General features: G+C 38.3%; 1 protein-coding gene across 1 annotated transcript in view; it reads right to left on the bottom strand.

Moving 5' to 3' along the window:
- The window catches only part of KCNQ3 (potassium voltage-gated channel subfamily Q member 3), a 122,997-nt gene that overhangs the window by 65,137 nt on the left and 45,322 nt on the right, over positions 1–12,538 (bottom strand). The window contains exons 5-6 of the mRNA XM_072606559.1: positions 10,470–10,622; positions 6,467–6,577 (exon numbers count right to left, since the gene is read on the bottom strand). Of these exons, the coding sequence (XP_072462660.1) occupies positions 6,467–6,577; positions 10,470–10,622 (264 nt within the window). The remainder of the gene's footprint in view (positions 1–6,466; positions 6,578–10,469; positions 10,623–12,538) is intronic.

The raw sequence follows: 12,538 nt of genomic DNA, 5'->3' as shown, positions 1-12,538 counted from the left end.
ACACGTCTGTTTGGGAAGATGGTAGACCTGAGAGGAAAAAAGGGATAACTTCTTGTTTCTTTCTCCATCATCTCTTCATCATCTGAGATAATCCTGGACTTCATGGAATTACCTCTACGTTAAACTGTATGATACTCATTCTTTCCAGATTTTTGCCCTCCTCCACTCCTCATCATCTCTTTGTTTGTCCTGTCTTCAGCCTACTGACTATACTCCTATAGTATGGACTCCGTGAAATCTACCTCCTCAGTGTCCAGTTCAGTCTTCTGACCTCTGGCCTTCCTGACTGGATGAAATACAGGACAAATAGACATGGAAAAAATGTCTTTAGGGAATTGGGTACCTCTAATGAACAGTGGAAAGAAACTGGAATAAGTAAGACTCAGACAAGTTGAGTTCAAATTTTAAATCCATTACTCATGTGTTCTGGGGAAAGTATATTTTCCTTTCTGAGCTGCTTTCCTTCTCTACAAAATGGGAGTTTTAGGCTAACTCCATGACTCATGATTTGATCCCTACCTATTTTTCCTGTTCTCTTCCTTCATTTCCCACATCTGATCCTTTGTTCATTCTGTCCTTTCCACCCACTCACCTCTGTACCACATCTAGAATCTACACTAGAATCTACTACCTCTAATATTTCTTTTTATTGAAATTCTTCCTTTCCTTCAAGATTTAAATTAAATGCTATTTTCTCGACAAAGTCTTTACTGATCTCCCGGCTAAAAGTAATCTCTTCCTTGAATCTCATTTAATTTTGGATCTTTACTATGCACTGTTCTTATTTTAATTTGTGAAGAAGGAAAGAAGCATAACAGATTAGTAGCAAGTTGAAAAGGGGGCAAATATAGTCCTAGTTTTCAAAAAGATAGAGAATAGAACTGGCCAACAAATGGCCCTTCAGCTTGACTTAGACTCCTGGAAAAATTACACAATGCATTTTTTAAAAAAAGATAGTTTTCATTTAGAAGAGGAATCAGGGATCACAAAGAGCCAGAGTGGCTTCATTAAGAAAAGGTCATCCCACACTAATATTATGTCCTTTTTTTATAAGGTTACTAAAGTGATACGTCATAGGAATGCTGCAGATACCATTTGCCCAGATTTTAGCAAAGCATGTCATAGTGTCTTGATATGCTTAGAAAGCATTGTTCTTGAAGAAGACTATGACATCAGAAAGGTGTTGCCAATGACTTGCAAGTGAATTGGAATTTAAGTGAGAGAAGGTTGTGCAAAGTGACCAGCCTCACTTTCTCATCCAGAGTCTTCTGGATTCATTGGCAAGATGTAGATCAGGGTGACTAGAGGTGACCCCTACATGGATTAGAAGCTCATGATCCACAGTTTAACAAATGTTAAAAGGGCCACCAGTGGGAAAAGTTTAAGAAGTCCTGGGCTAGATAATAGCATAATTAGGTACTTTCAGAATAAGCTGAATGATCAGACAAAAAGCAGTCATTTAAGGTTTGATATACACTTAGAAGGAAGTCTCCAATGAAGTACCCTAGGGATCTATGTTCAGCCTTGGGCCATTTAACATTTTGTCAATAATTTGGCATGAAGGGCACACTTATCAACTTTGCAGATGGCACAAAACTGGGAGGGGTGTCAAGACCAATAGATGAAGAAGTCAGAATTCAAAAAGATCTTGACAAGCTACAATATTGGACACCCTAATGATTTAATTTGGATAAATGTAAAGTATAAGATGGACAAAATATGGCTAGGTAGTCATTCAACCAAAAATGCATGGAAGTTAATGGATCACAAGCCCAAAATGAGTCAACACTGTGATATGAAAGGCAAGAAAGTCAGTGGATTTGGTTACAGGGAGAGAGGCAGAGCATTCAGGACCAAGGAGGTGATGGTCTTCTTACATCTTGTCCTGGTCACACCACACCTGGAGTAATGAATTCAGTACTGGGTACTCTATTTTATTTTGGGAGTAACAGAGGAGAGCAACCTAGAAAGCAAAAAATCCTACATTTATACAATATGTGGATTGGATGCACGTCAGCACAATGCTTGGCACATAGTAAGTGCTTGAGGAACAATTGCTGATTGAGTGATCAGTTGATTGGATGAAGTAACTGGGAATTTTTAATTTGGTGAAGACTTAGAGAGGATATGATTGCTGTTTTCAAATATACAATGAGCTGTCATGAGAGGCAGCTGGTTGTTATATTGGAGAATGCTGGTCCTAAAGTCAAGAAGACCAGTTCAAGTGATGCCTAAGACACTTGATATAGATACTTACTCTCTGGGTAAAGTAATTTAACCTCTCTGTGTCTCAGTTTCACCATCTGTAAAATAGGAATAATAAGAGTACCTACTTCCCAGGGATGTTGTGAGGATAAAATGAGATAACATGCATACTATACAAACCTGAAAGTATCTACTAATATTTTAAGGAGGAGAGCTTAGACTTGTTCTGTTTGGTCCCTGATAGACCTAGAGGCAATGGGTAGAAATTGTAAAGAGACAAATTGAGATGATATCAAGAAAAACATCCAAACAATTTGAATGGTCCAAAGGTCTCTGGGTAGGGAATGGATTTAACCATACTGTATATCTTAAATCAAAAACTGGATGACCCCTTCTCAGTCATGCTATATCAAGATATTCTTCCAGGAATGAGTTGGACTTGAAAATTGCTAAGATCCCTTGTAGATCAGAAATTTTGTGATTTTACAATTTTTGTCAGCTACCTATGTTCATCTCTCCAGTTCTGCTGAAACCTTTTTGAGAAAAGGGCTGTTTTAATGTATTCTTTCATGTGATTTAGCACTGAACCAGAGATCTTCTAGTCCAGCCCCCTCATTTTAAAGATGAAGAAACTGAGGCATGGGCATGTTCAACAACTTGACCAACATTCAAGAGGGAGTAAAATCAAAGCCACAGTTAAGACCCAGGTCTTTTGACTCTAGGTCTTTCCATTCTATCACACTTTGTATCCTCATTGCTTAGTGTAATGCCTGACCCATAGCAAACACTTAATAAAACATCTATTATTGAACAGAAAATTTGTTGTTGGTTTCATGTGTCTTATCTTTCCAAGGTGAATATGCACCTGAAAATAGGGAGTATCCCTTAAGCTCCTGAGTTTCCCATTATGATAGACACAGAGAAGGTGATCAAGAAAGACTTCTCAAATTGAATTGAATTAAGCATACATGAAACCCTTCTTAAGGAGTTTTACTATTTCCCTGAATATTGCTTTAAGATAATTTTATTATTTTTATCACAGTTTATATGAAACAGATAAAATTTGAGTTCTAGTCTTCATTAGACCTAAAATCATAGAATTTCAGAGCTAGAGAAGAAACTAAGAGGTCATCTTGTGCAGTTAAGTATGGATGGCCTAAAACAAAAAAAAGAGAACAAAAACAGTGGGATTGAAATCAAGGACCCTCTGTTACTTTTCACCTATATGATCTTAGACAAATTACTGAAGCTGTTTGGTTTTAGTTTCTTCATCTATACAATTGCAGATTTGTTAATACTAACAAATTAAGATTTTCAACTTTAAAATTGTGAAAGATTCCTAGAGCAGGGAAGAGAGATGGCCTGCAACATAACACAGCTTAGAGAAATGTAGACAGAAGATAATATTGTCAATAGTGAAAATGCAGAGGAAAAGATAATGTTCAAAAGGGTAAGAATTCAATGCAGTCTGACAGTTAGTTAAGCATTCTGCTAGGTGACGGGAAGATAGAAATAAAAGCAAATCAGTTCCTAATTTGAAGGAACCTGCATTCTCATGGCAAGGGGTGAGGAATACATGTTTATCAAGGAGAAAATAGTAGAATTGCCTAGCAGCATTGAGGGTCCAGTTGAGGGTATATAATGCAAATTTGTAGTGAATCCAGGGAAAACAGCTGTGTGTTCTCTCCCTTCTTTCAGCAGCACATGTGTAGGTGTGAAGGCAGTGAATGGTGGGAGTAATCAAAGACGGGGCGTTCACTGGACGTAGCAATTAGATAGAAGTCTAGAGATTCAAGAGAGGAGGACAGTGTAGAAGAGGTGAACTGGTTAACCAAAGAGTCAGTGCGAGAGAAGAGGAAAGAATGGCTAACACATGCAACATAAATACCAAGTAATTTTGGTGAGAGGGAGGAAAAAAGAGAGAGAAGCAAACAATGAGAGAGAGAGAGAGAGAGAGAGAGAGAGAGAGAGAGAGAGAGAGAGAGAGAGAGAGAGAGAGAGAGAGATACAGAGAGACAGAGAGAGACAGAGAGAGACAGAGAGAGACAAAGAAACAGAGAGAAAGAGATGGAGACGCAGAATACACACACACACAGAGAGAGAGAGAGAGAGAGAGAGAGAGAGAGAGAGAGAGAGAGAGAGAGAGACAGAGAGACAGAGAGACAGAGAGAGAGAGAGAGACAGAGAGACAGAGAGAGAGAGACAGAGAGAGAGAGAGACAGAGATGGAGAGAGATACAGGATACATAGAGAGACAGTGAGAACTTTAATAACTCTGCTCTTACTCTAGGCTTTGTTTTTGTTGTAGTTTTCTTGTTACTATTCTGTCCTGCCCTTATATCAGGGGACTTCAAGACAGACATTGATTCTCCTGCATTTACCATCACCTCTCAGTTCCTACTCTTTCTACATCCCCCCTCCCTTTACCAGGAGCTACTTCTCTACTCTACCTCAGCCACACATGCAAAAATCATATCCTTGATCTTGTCATCCCCCATACATGTAACATCTCTATGTTCAAGAATTCCAAAATCCCCTTATCCAAAAATAATATATTGTCTTTTCACCTCTCCCTCTGCCTTTCCTTACATAATCCTACTCTTCATTCTCACCGTAACCTCCAATCCCTTGACCACTCAATTGTCCCCATCTTCCTGTATTAGCCTTTCTTTCCTCTTCTCCCATATTGACTACTTCCCAATATAACCAATTCCCCTCTATGCTATCCTCCTCCCTTGAATCCCTAGACCTTACCTTATTGCTATGTCCAGTCAAGCTTCAGCCTTTGATTACTCCCATTGCCTTCACTCCTACACATATGTTATTGAAAGAAGAAAGAGAAACCTCAACTATTCTGACTGGATTCACTACAAATTTATATTATGTAACCTCAACTGGATCCTCACTGCTGCTAAACAATCCTATTATATCTCCCTTATCAACTCATTATACCCGTCTATCCCATTCTACCTTTCCAGTCTTCTTAAACCTTACTTTCTGACATGTAGTCTTTGATCCAATGACACTGGTCACTCCATCTCTTAGCTCTAGGCATTCTCTCTGGCTGTTACCCATGCCTAGAATACCTTCCCTTCTTCTTTTCAATGGCTTACTATACCCAGAATCTCACCATTAGAAATTCATTCTTTTGGATTAATGCTTTTGTAAAGTTAAAATACAAATGTCCCCAGGAAGAAGTCATATTGTAAGTTTTCCCCAGTACTTCAAGGATGTGGATTCAATAATGGGAGATAGGGGGTCTCAGTGCAAATTGAATTCCCTCTGTAACTTAATAGATGATCTTTGGAACTTGCTGTGGCTGTAGCATTCATTCATTCTGGTGCAACAATCAATGTTGTGATGGGTCTCTCCAAACTTACCTAAGTTGATATTCAGAGGACAGACATAGGCATAGATAGACTGATCCCATATTAAACACCTCTATATTTCAGAAGGACTGGCTGGAGCCTGTAGTTTGCCAACATGATCTTTGAGGATCTAGGATCAATATACACCACAATAAAGTGTCCTAGCAGGACTTTAGTGATGTGGATTGTTTTATCAATTGTTTATACCTTGGGGTGAATGCATTTATTAGATTCTTATTTCACAATCTTTTCAAGAACCCTGCATCATGTATTTCCCAGGCAAGAAAATAGCAAATCAGAAGGCCAGAATTAAATCACAGATCAACTGTTAATTAGCTGTGTGTATTTGGCCAAGTTCTGTGGTTTCTTTGGTCTTCAGTTTTCTAATCTGTAAAGTGTGTGTTGAGTATTAGATGATCCTTTCAAGTTTTAAAATTCAGAACTCAAGATCATATACCATGCTGGCTGCCATCCTCAGGACATTAAACCTCCCTTCCACCCCCAATCAATATTCTTCCTAAGATGTGACACTCAGAGCTCAATAAAATCCTGCAGATATGATCTGATGAAGGCAGAGGACTGGAGATTATCACCTCTTTAGTCCTGGAAACTATTGATTTATCCTTGGCCAGGTCATCTCCTTTATTTCCTATGTCTCTGCCTGGACATTGTCAGTTAGTACACCAACATGGGGGGCAACATAGCAAGGGTCCAGGGTTTTAGTAAGTAGTTGTCACTATCTCATTGGATGACCTTGGGTAGGTGGCTTAACCTCTTCAAGCTTTGGTTTCCTCATCTGTAAAATAAATCTTTGAACTATTGACATACAGGGTTACTATGAGTATCAAACAAGATAGTCTTTACAAAGTATTCTGCAATTGTAATGATACTTACAGCTGGAAGAGCAAAAAATGAGACTCCAATTAGGGAAAAGGTGGCTGCAATCAGACGGCCTTCCCAGGTTTTGGGGGTCTTGTCTCCATAACCAATGGTTGCCAGGGTAATCTGTACAAAGAACAATTCTGTCATGGTACAGTACAGCTGAAGTAAGCTCAGGGTAACCCTCCTAACTGCCCTCCAGGTCTGTGCAACTGCTGGTCTTCTAGGCACTTAAGGCTGTTTGAAGAGATATTAGACAAATGGCCTGGAGGGTTACATATATAAATAAATACACACACACATATTTATTTGTCTGTTGCCCCTTTTGAAAAAGAAGAAAAGCATGGCATTATACTTAACAAATGTCAGAATGGTATTCTTACTTGAAAATGACAATATACTGTTTAATTTCATTGGAGCTACTTAATAAGGGCCTGTTTCACATATACACATGCATATATATGCATAGATGTATATGTGTATATGTGAATATATATTGAAGGATCAAAGCTTATGTCATATATGTATGTACACACATATATGTGTATATGTATGTATCTAGATCAAAGTTTCCCTTTTTAGGACTATGGACAGATTGATACATACCCCCAAATTCAAAAAAGCCATTTCAGCCTTTGATCTTTTGTAAAATTAAGTCAAAAGGAAGTAAATTGCAATCTTTACCTTGGAGAATCTCCTTTCTACTTCCTCTTTTTTTTATCTCTACATACATAAAAATAAACACATTGCATGTAAGAGTGTGTATGTGGTTGGGGTGAAGTGTGGTATGAGAGGCAGAATAGATTGGATGGTGGCTAGAAGGCTAGCCTTGGAGTCAAGGAGCCTTGGTTCCACATCCTAACTCTGATATATACTCTCTGTGTAACTAAGGGCAAGGAGCTTTATCTTTCAGTGAAGCAAGCAACTCTAAAATTTTAAAAATTTTGCTGATTTGCAACAGTAGAGAGAATTTCTGTAGAGTTCCTCTACATTGATGAAAATCACAGATCTAGGCCACCACTAGCATGAGGAAAAAATATACATACACACAAATAAATATAATACTATATATGATACATATTATACAGACATATAATATATACATTTAATATACACATGTATATTCAGATGTCAATTCATCTATAACTTATAACTCATTAGAGTTACCTAGGATGCCAAGAGATTGAGTGGCATGATAAATGTGTGTATGTGTGTGTGTTCATCCTTCGTTGCTGAAGCAGACCATGCCATCAGAGAAATAATGACATGACTTGCACTTGACTTTGTTTGAGTGAAGGAGGGCTGTGCAGGTCACCAGCCTCACTTCTCCTCCAGTCTAGCCCAGTGGTTCTCAAACTAATGACCCCTCCCCTGCATAGAACTTTTGTTTATATGGGTCATATCTATCAAAATTTGTCATATTAGAAATTAAAACAGCTTATTATCTTGAAAATGACTTCCTGGACCCTAGCAATGAGTCAGAGGTTCTTAGACTACGAGAAACACTGGTCTAGCCGAATGTTGGAGTCGAAGTCAGGAGATCAGGGTTCCAATTCAAGTACTAACACTTGTTAGTTGTGTGACCATGAGGAAAGAAGTTAATTTCTCTGAGTCTCAGTTTTGTCTACAACGGATTCACAGCTCTATTGTAAGGAAAGTGCTTTGTAACCCTAGAATACCCTATGGATGTGAGATACCATTATTTCCCTTCTTTGACAAATATTGTCAATAGTGGTATATGTGTACATATGTGTGTGTATTCATGTGTGCACAAGCACACAGAGTATTTAAAGTATCAAAAATGGAAACAGTTACTCTGCTAAGAAGTGAGCTTTCCATCACTAGGAGGTTGGGGATCAATCTTTAAATGGAAGGTACATGACCATTTGTTGGTGGTATTGTAGAAGGGATTCCTCTTCATATAAAGATTGGAAAAGATGACCTTTGATGATATTCTGTGATTCTAACTCTATTATGATTCAGCTTCGAAATTAACAACCATATATAACATTATTTCTATAAAGAATGCATTCCAAGTTCCAAACCTGTAACTTATAGTAAGTAGTACTTTGGGAACACAACTAAGTTCTGATCTTTTCCCCCTTCCTATAGTCTATGCTCCAGCCAAAATGCCAATTTGCTCTGCCTAAAGAATATTCTACATTTTCTCATTTCCATAACTTTCCTTAAACTGTTCCCTCTAACTTAAATGCTATTTTCCTTAATCTTTGCCTATGTAATCCTAAAGGTTCAGCAAAAATGCCAACTTCTTCTTTTAGCAAAAGTTTAGTTAAGTATCCACTACAGTCAAGTCACTGTTTTAGGGGACCAGGGGATACAAAGATGGAAAATTACACAATCTTTGCCTTCAAGCAATTTACAGACCTTAGGTGGAGCTCAGAGATGTATGTGGCTAAGTATAATACAAGGTAAAGGGTTATAGGAGCAAAGGAAAAACCCAGACAATGAACTCTAGGAAATGGGAGAAGAGACTTTGTTTTCAACTCAGCAGTGGGGAAAAAGATCAGAGAAGGTTTCACAGGGGAATTGGCACCTTATTTGACAAGTTTTTTTAAAGAGACTTTGGACAAGGAGAAGTGAGGAAGGTATGCATTCTAGGAATGAGGATAACCTCTGAAAATGCACAGGGAGGGCATGGTGAGTTCAGAGAGCAAAAGATTGTTTAATTTGCCCAGAACTATAGTGAGCACTGCTGACTGCACCTCATAGCTATGTTTGTAATTTCTCTGAGCCTGAGTTCCCTTGGCTATAAATTGGAAATGATCATTCTTGCACTACCTACCTACCTACCTACCTACCCACCTACCTCACAAAGTTATGAGGAAAGGGTTATATAAATGAGAGTTATAGAAATATTATTTTTATTCTATCTTCATTATTCATGACACACTATTTGCAAGTTCAGTAACAACTCAGCAATTCTCTCCTTTCCATGGCCTCTGAATATACCCCAACAAGACTGTGTGATCTTATAGCACAGAATTTGGGTTCAAATCCAACTTCTGATGCTTACTGCCTGTTTGACCTTGGGTAAGTCACAGTCCCCCTGGACTTGTTTACTTATCTGGTAAAATGATAGGACTGGACTAGACAGACTCTAAGTGCATTTGAACTTTAAATCTGTGTTCCTATGATCCTTGGCAAGGGTCTATTTGGTTCTATGTTTCTCCATCTGTAAAGCGATTTGTTTGAACTAGATAATCTTTAAGACCCCTTCTATCTCTGTTGTTTTTCAGTCATTTCATTCATGTCTGACTCTTCATGATCTCACTTGGGGTTTCCTTGACAAAGATACAGGAGTGATTTACTATTTCCTTCTCAAGATGAGGAAACTGAGCCAAATGAGGTTAACTGATTTGCCCAGGCTCACACAGCTAGTAAGTATCTGAGGCCAGATTTAAGCTCAGATCTTCCTGACTCAAGGTCTGGCCCTCGATCTACTGCGTCTCCTAGCTTTCTAGTTTTATTACTTTGCAAATTTGTGATACTAATAATAAAAGCTCACGTTAACATACTACTTGAGGTTTACAAACCCCTTTGCTTACACCCACCCTGTAGAGGAGGCAGTGTGTTATCATCCTTATTTTACAGATGAAGAAAATGAGATTACTAGAGAAGTAGCGTCACACAGCTAAATGAAACACAGACTCCAAATCTTTTGACTCCAGATCTAACATGTTTTCCGTTACAACACAACTTCTTCCAAAAACATGTCCTTAATTATAAAGGGGTTGAGATGGATAAGTCACTGTAAAATCCTCCCAATAGTTAAAGAAAAAATACAATATTCATGCCTTACTGATTACAGTGGTCAGTGGCAACATCTTATCCTATTAAAGGTGGTGCATTTTAAAGTGCAAGCTGATTTTATTTCCATTGAGGAAAACACAAAGGCAGCCCAGTCCCATGCCTTCTTCTCTTGATCTCAAGCACCATGTTTCCTTTCATCATCTGCCCCCTGGCTAATCTCAGAGAATCTGTATGAGCTGTGACTGACCAGGCCCCACCAGAGTGCATCAGCATAGGTCTCAAACTCTTTCATCTCCACTCCTTGAGCATCAATCTCAGGCACATCTTTCTCCACCAGGTAGACAAGAAATGAGGAAAGGATCAGCGTCAGGAACCCAATATACCAGGCAGTGATGAGTTCCTGGAAAAGAAGGCAAGTGAAGAACAACATAAATTGATCTCTTTTGGCTTCTGTAAACAATAAATGTGTTGCATTAGGGAGGGAATGATAATGAAGACTAGAGAGAATGAGACTGGAAAGATCTGACTTTATAATTCCTCAACCCTGGATTTGGACTTGAAAAACAAAACTCAATGCATGCGTGAGTGATCATGGTAGAACACTCTTTCTAGTGCAGAACCAAATGTCAAAGGGCTTGGGTTCAATGCTCAGCTCCACAACTCACTAGCTGGGTCATCCTGCCTTATCTGAATTTCAATTTCTTCATCTATAAAATAGAGATAATCATATTTTCACAATCTACCTTATTAGGAACTTTCTTTCTCAGTCATCTTTGGTGATACCGTAATTATCGATTAATTCCTTATTCATTTCTCTTCTTAAGGATGGGGAACATAACTCACACCCTCTCTGATTTGACTCTGTATAGAACAATGTATCTTAGGAAAACGGGATCCAACAAGACAGCAGATCTTGACTAGCAGGCACCTTTCTGGTTTGAACAGGACTTCCTTGATTCAAACCAGATTTGTCCCTAAACCAGGGAAGTAGAGGTAAGTTTCACTGGCTTTAGGATCTGGACTAGAGGCTGTACATAGAAATGTGATGCTGCTTTCAACTAAAAAGGGCTGAGCCACAGACACAAATTATGACAAGAAAGAAATGGCCATACTATCTGGTTGCCCTGTTAGTAGTGGGAAAGATGAGAAAAATCTTATAGCATATAAACACATGAAAAATTTGTTTTAATAAATAAGTAAATCATGACTGCTTAATAAATGGATGAACAAATATATAAATGTTTGTTGACAGGCTGATTGACATGTAATAATTAACGCATAGGTCTGTTGTACAGTTCAAATGAGATAAGGTAGGTATATCTATATCTATATCTATAGCTATATCTATATCTATATATATATATGTCCAGTTTACAGGAATAATGATAGCTTACATGTATCTAGCACATTAAGGTTCATAAAACTGTATTTAAAGTCCTTCCCCTTATAACCTGGATCTTTCCTACCTTTTCAGTCTTCTTCTACCTCATTGCCCTCCATCACTCTGCTCTCCAAGGACACTCGCTTCTTTACTGTTCCTCATGCACATGATACTCATCTCCCATCTCCTGGAATGTGCTTTCTCCTCATTCACACTTCCTGACTTCTTTCAAGTTTCAGCCAAAGTCCTACATTCTGCAAGAAGCCTTTCCTAATCTCTCTTAGTGCTAGTGACTTTTCTCTGAGATGACTTCCCCAATTGTTGTTGTATATATCTTATTTGTACATAAGGTGCACATTGGTTTCCTCCATTTAATTGTGAACTCCTTCAGATCAGGGACTACTTTTTTTGTTTGTTTTGCTTTTTTGCATCCCCTTTGCTTACACAGAACCTGGCACATAATAAATGCTACTTGACTGACTGAATACACATCTAATCTGATCCTTACAACAAACTTGTGAGGTAGATACTCATTTTATCTCTATTTTAAAGATGAGGAAACTGAAGGTAAGAGAGTTTATGATATATCCTAGGCTAGCAAGCTTACCAGCAGCTTACTTAGAAAGTGTCTAGAAGATGCAGTGGATAGAGGAAGGGGCCTAAAGTCAGGAAGACTCATCTCCCTGAGTTCAAATCTGGCTTCAGACACTTTGCTAGTGTGAACCTGAGCAAGTCACTTAACTTTGCTTGCCTCAGTTTCCTCATCTATAAAATGAGCTGAAGAAGGAAATAGCCAACCATTGCAGTATTTTGGCCAAGAAAACCCCAAAAGGGGTCACAAAAAATTGAACACAAGTGCAATGACTCAATAGCAAAATATGTGTCTAAAGTAGAATGTGACTACCAGTCTAGCATACTATTCACCTGTTTTATGA

This window comes from Notamacropus eugenii, chromosome 4, assembly GCF_028372415.1.
Source record: "Notamacropus eugenii isolate mMacEug1 chromosome 4, mMacEug1.pri_v2, whole genome shotgun sequence".
Taxonomy (NCBI): Eukaryota; Metazoa; Chordata; class Mammalia; order Diprotodontia; family Macropodidae; genus Notamacropus; species Notamacropus eugenii.
This window is presented reverse-complemented; position numbering and strand designations above follow the sequence as displayed.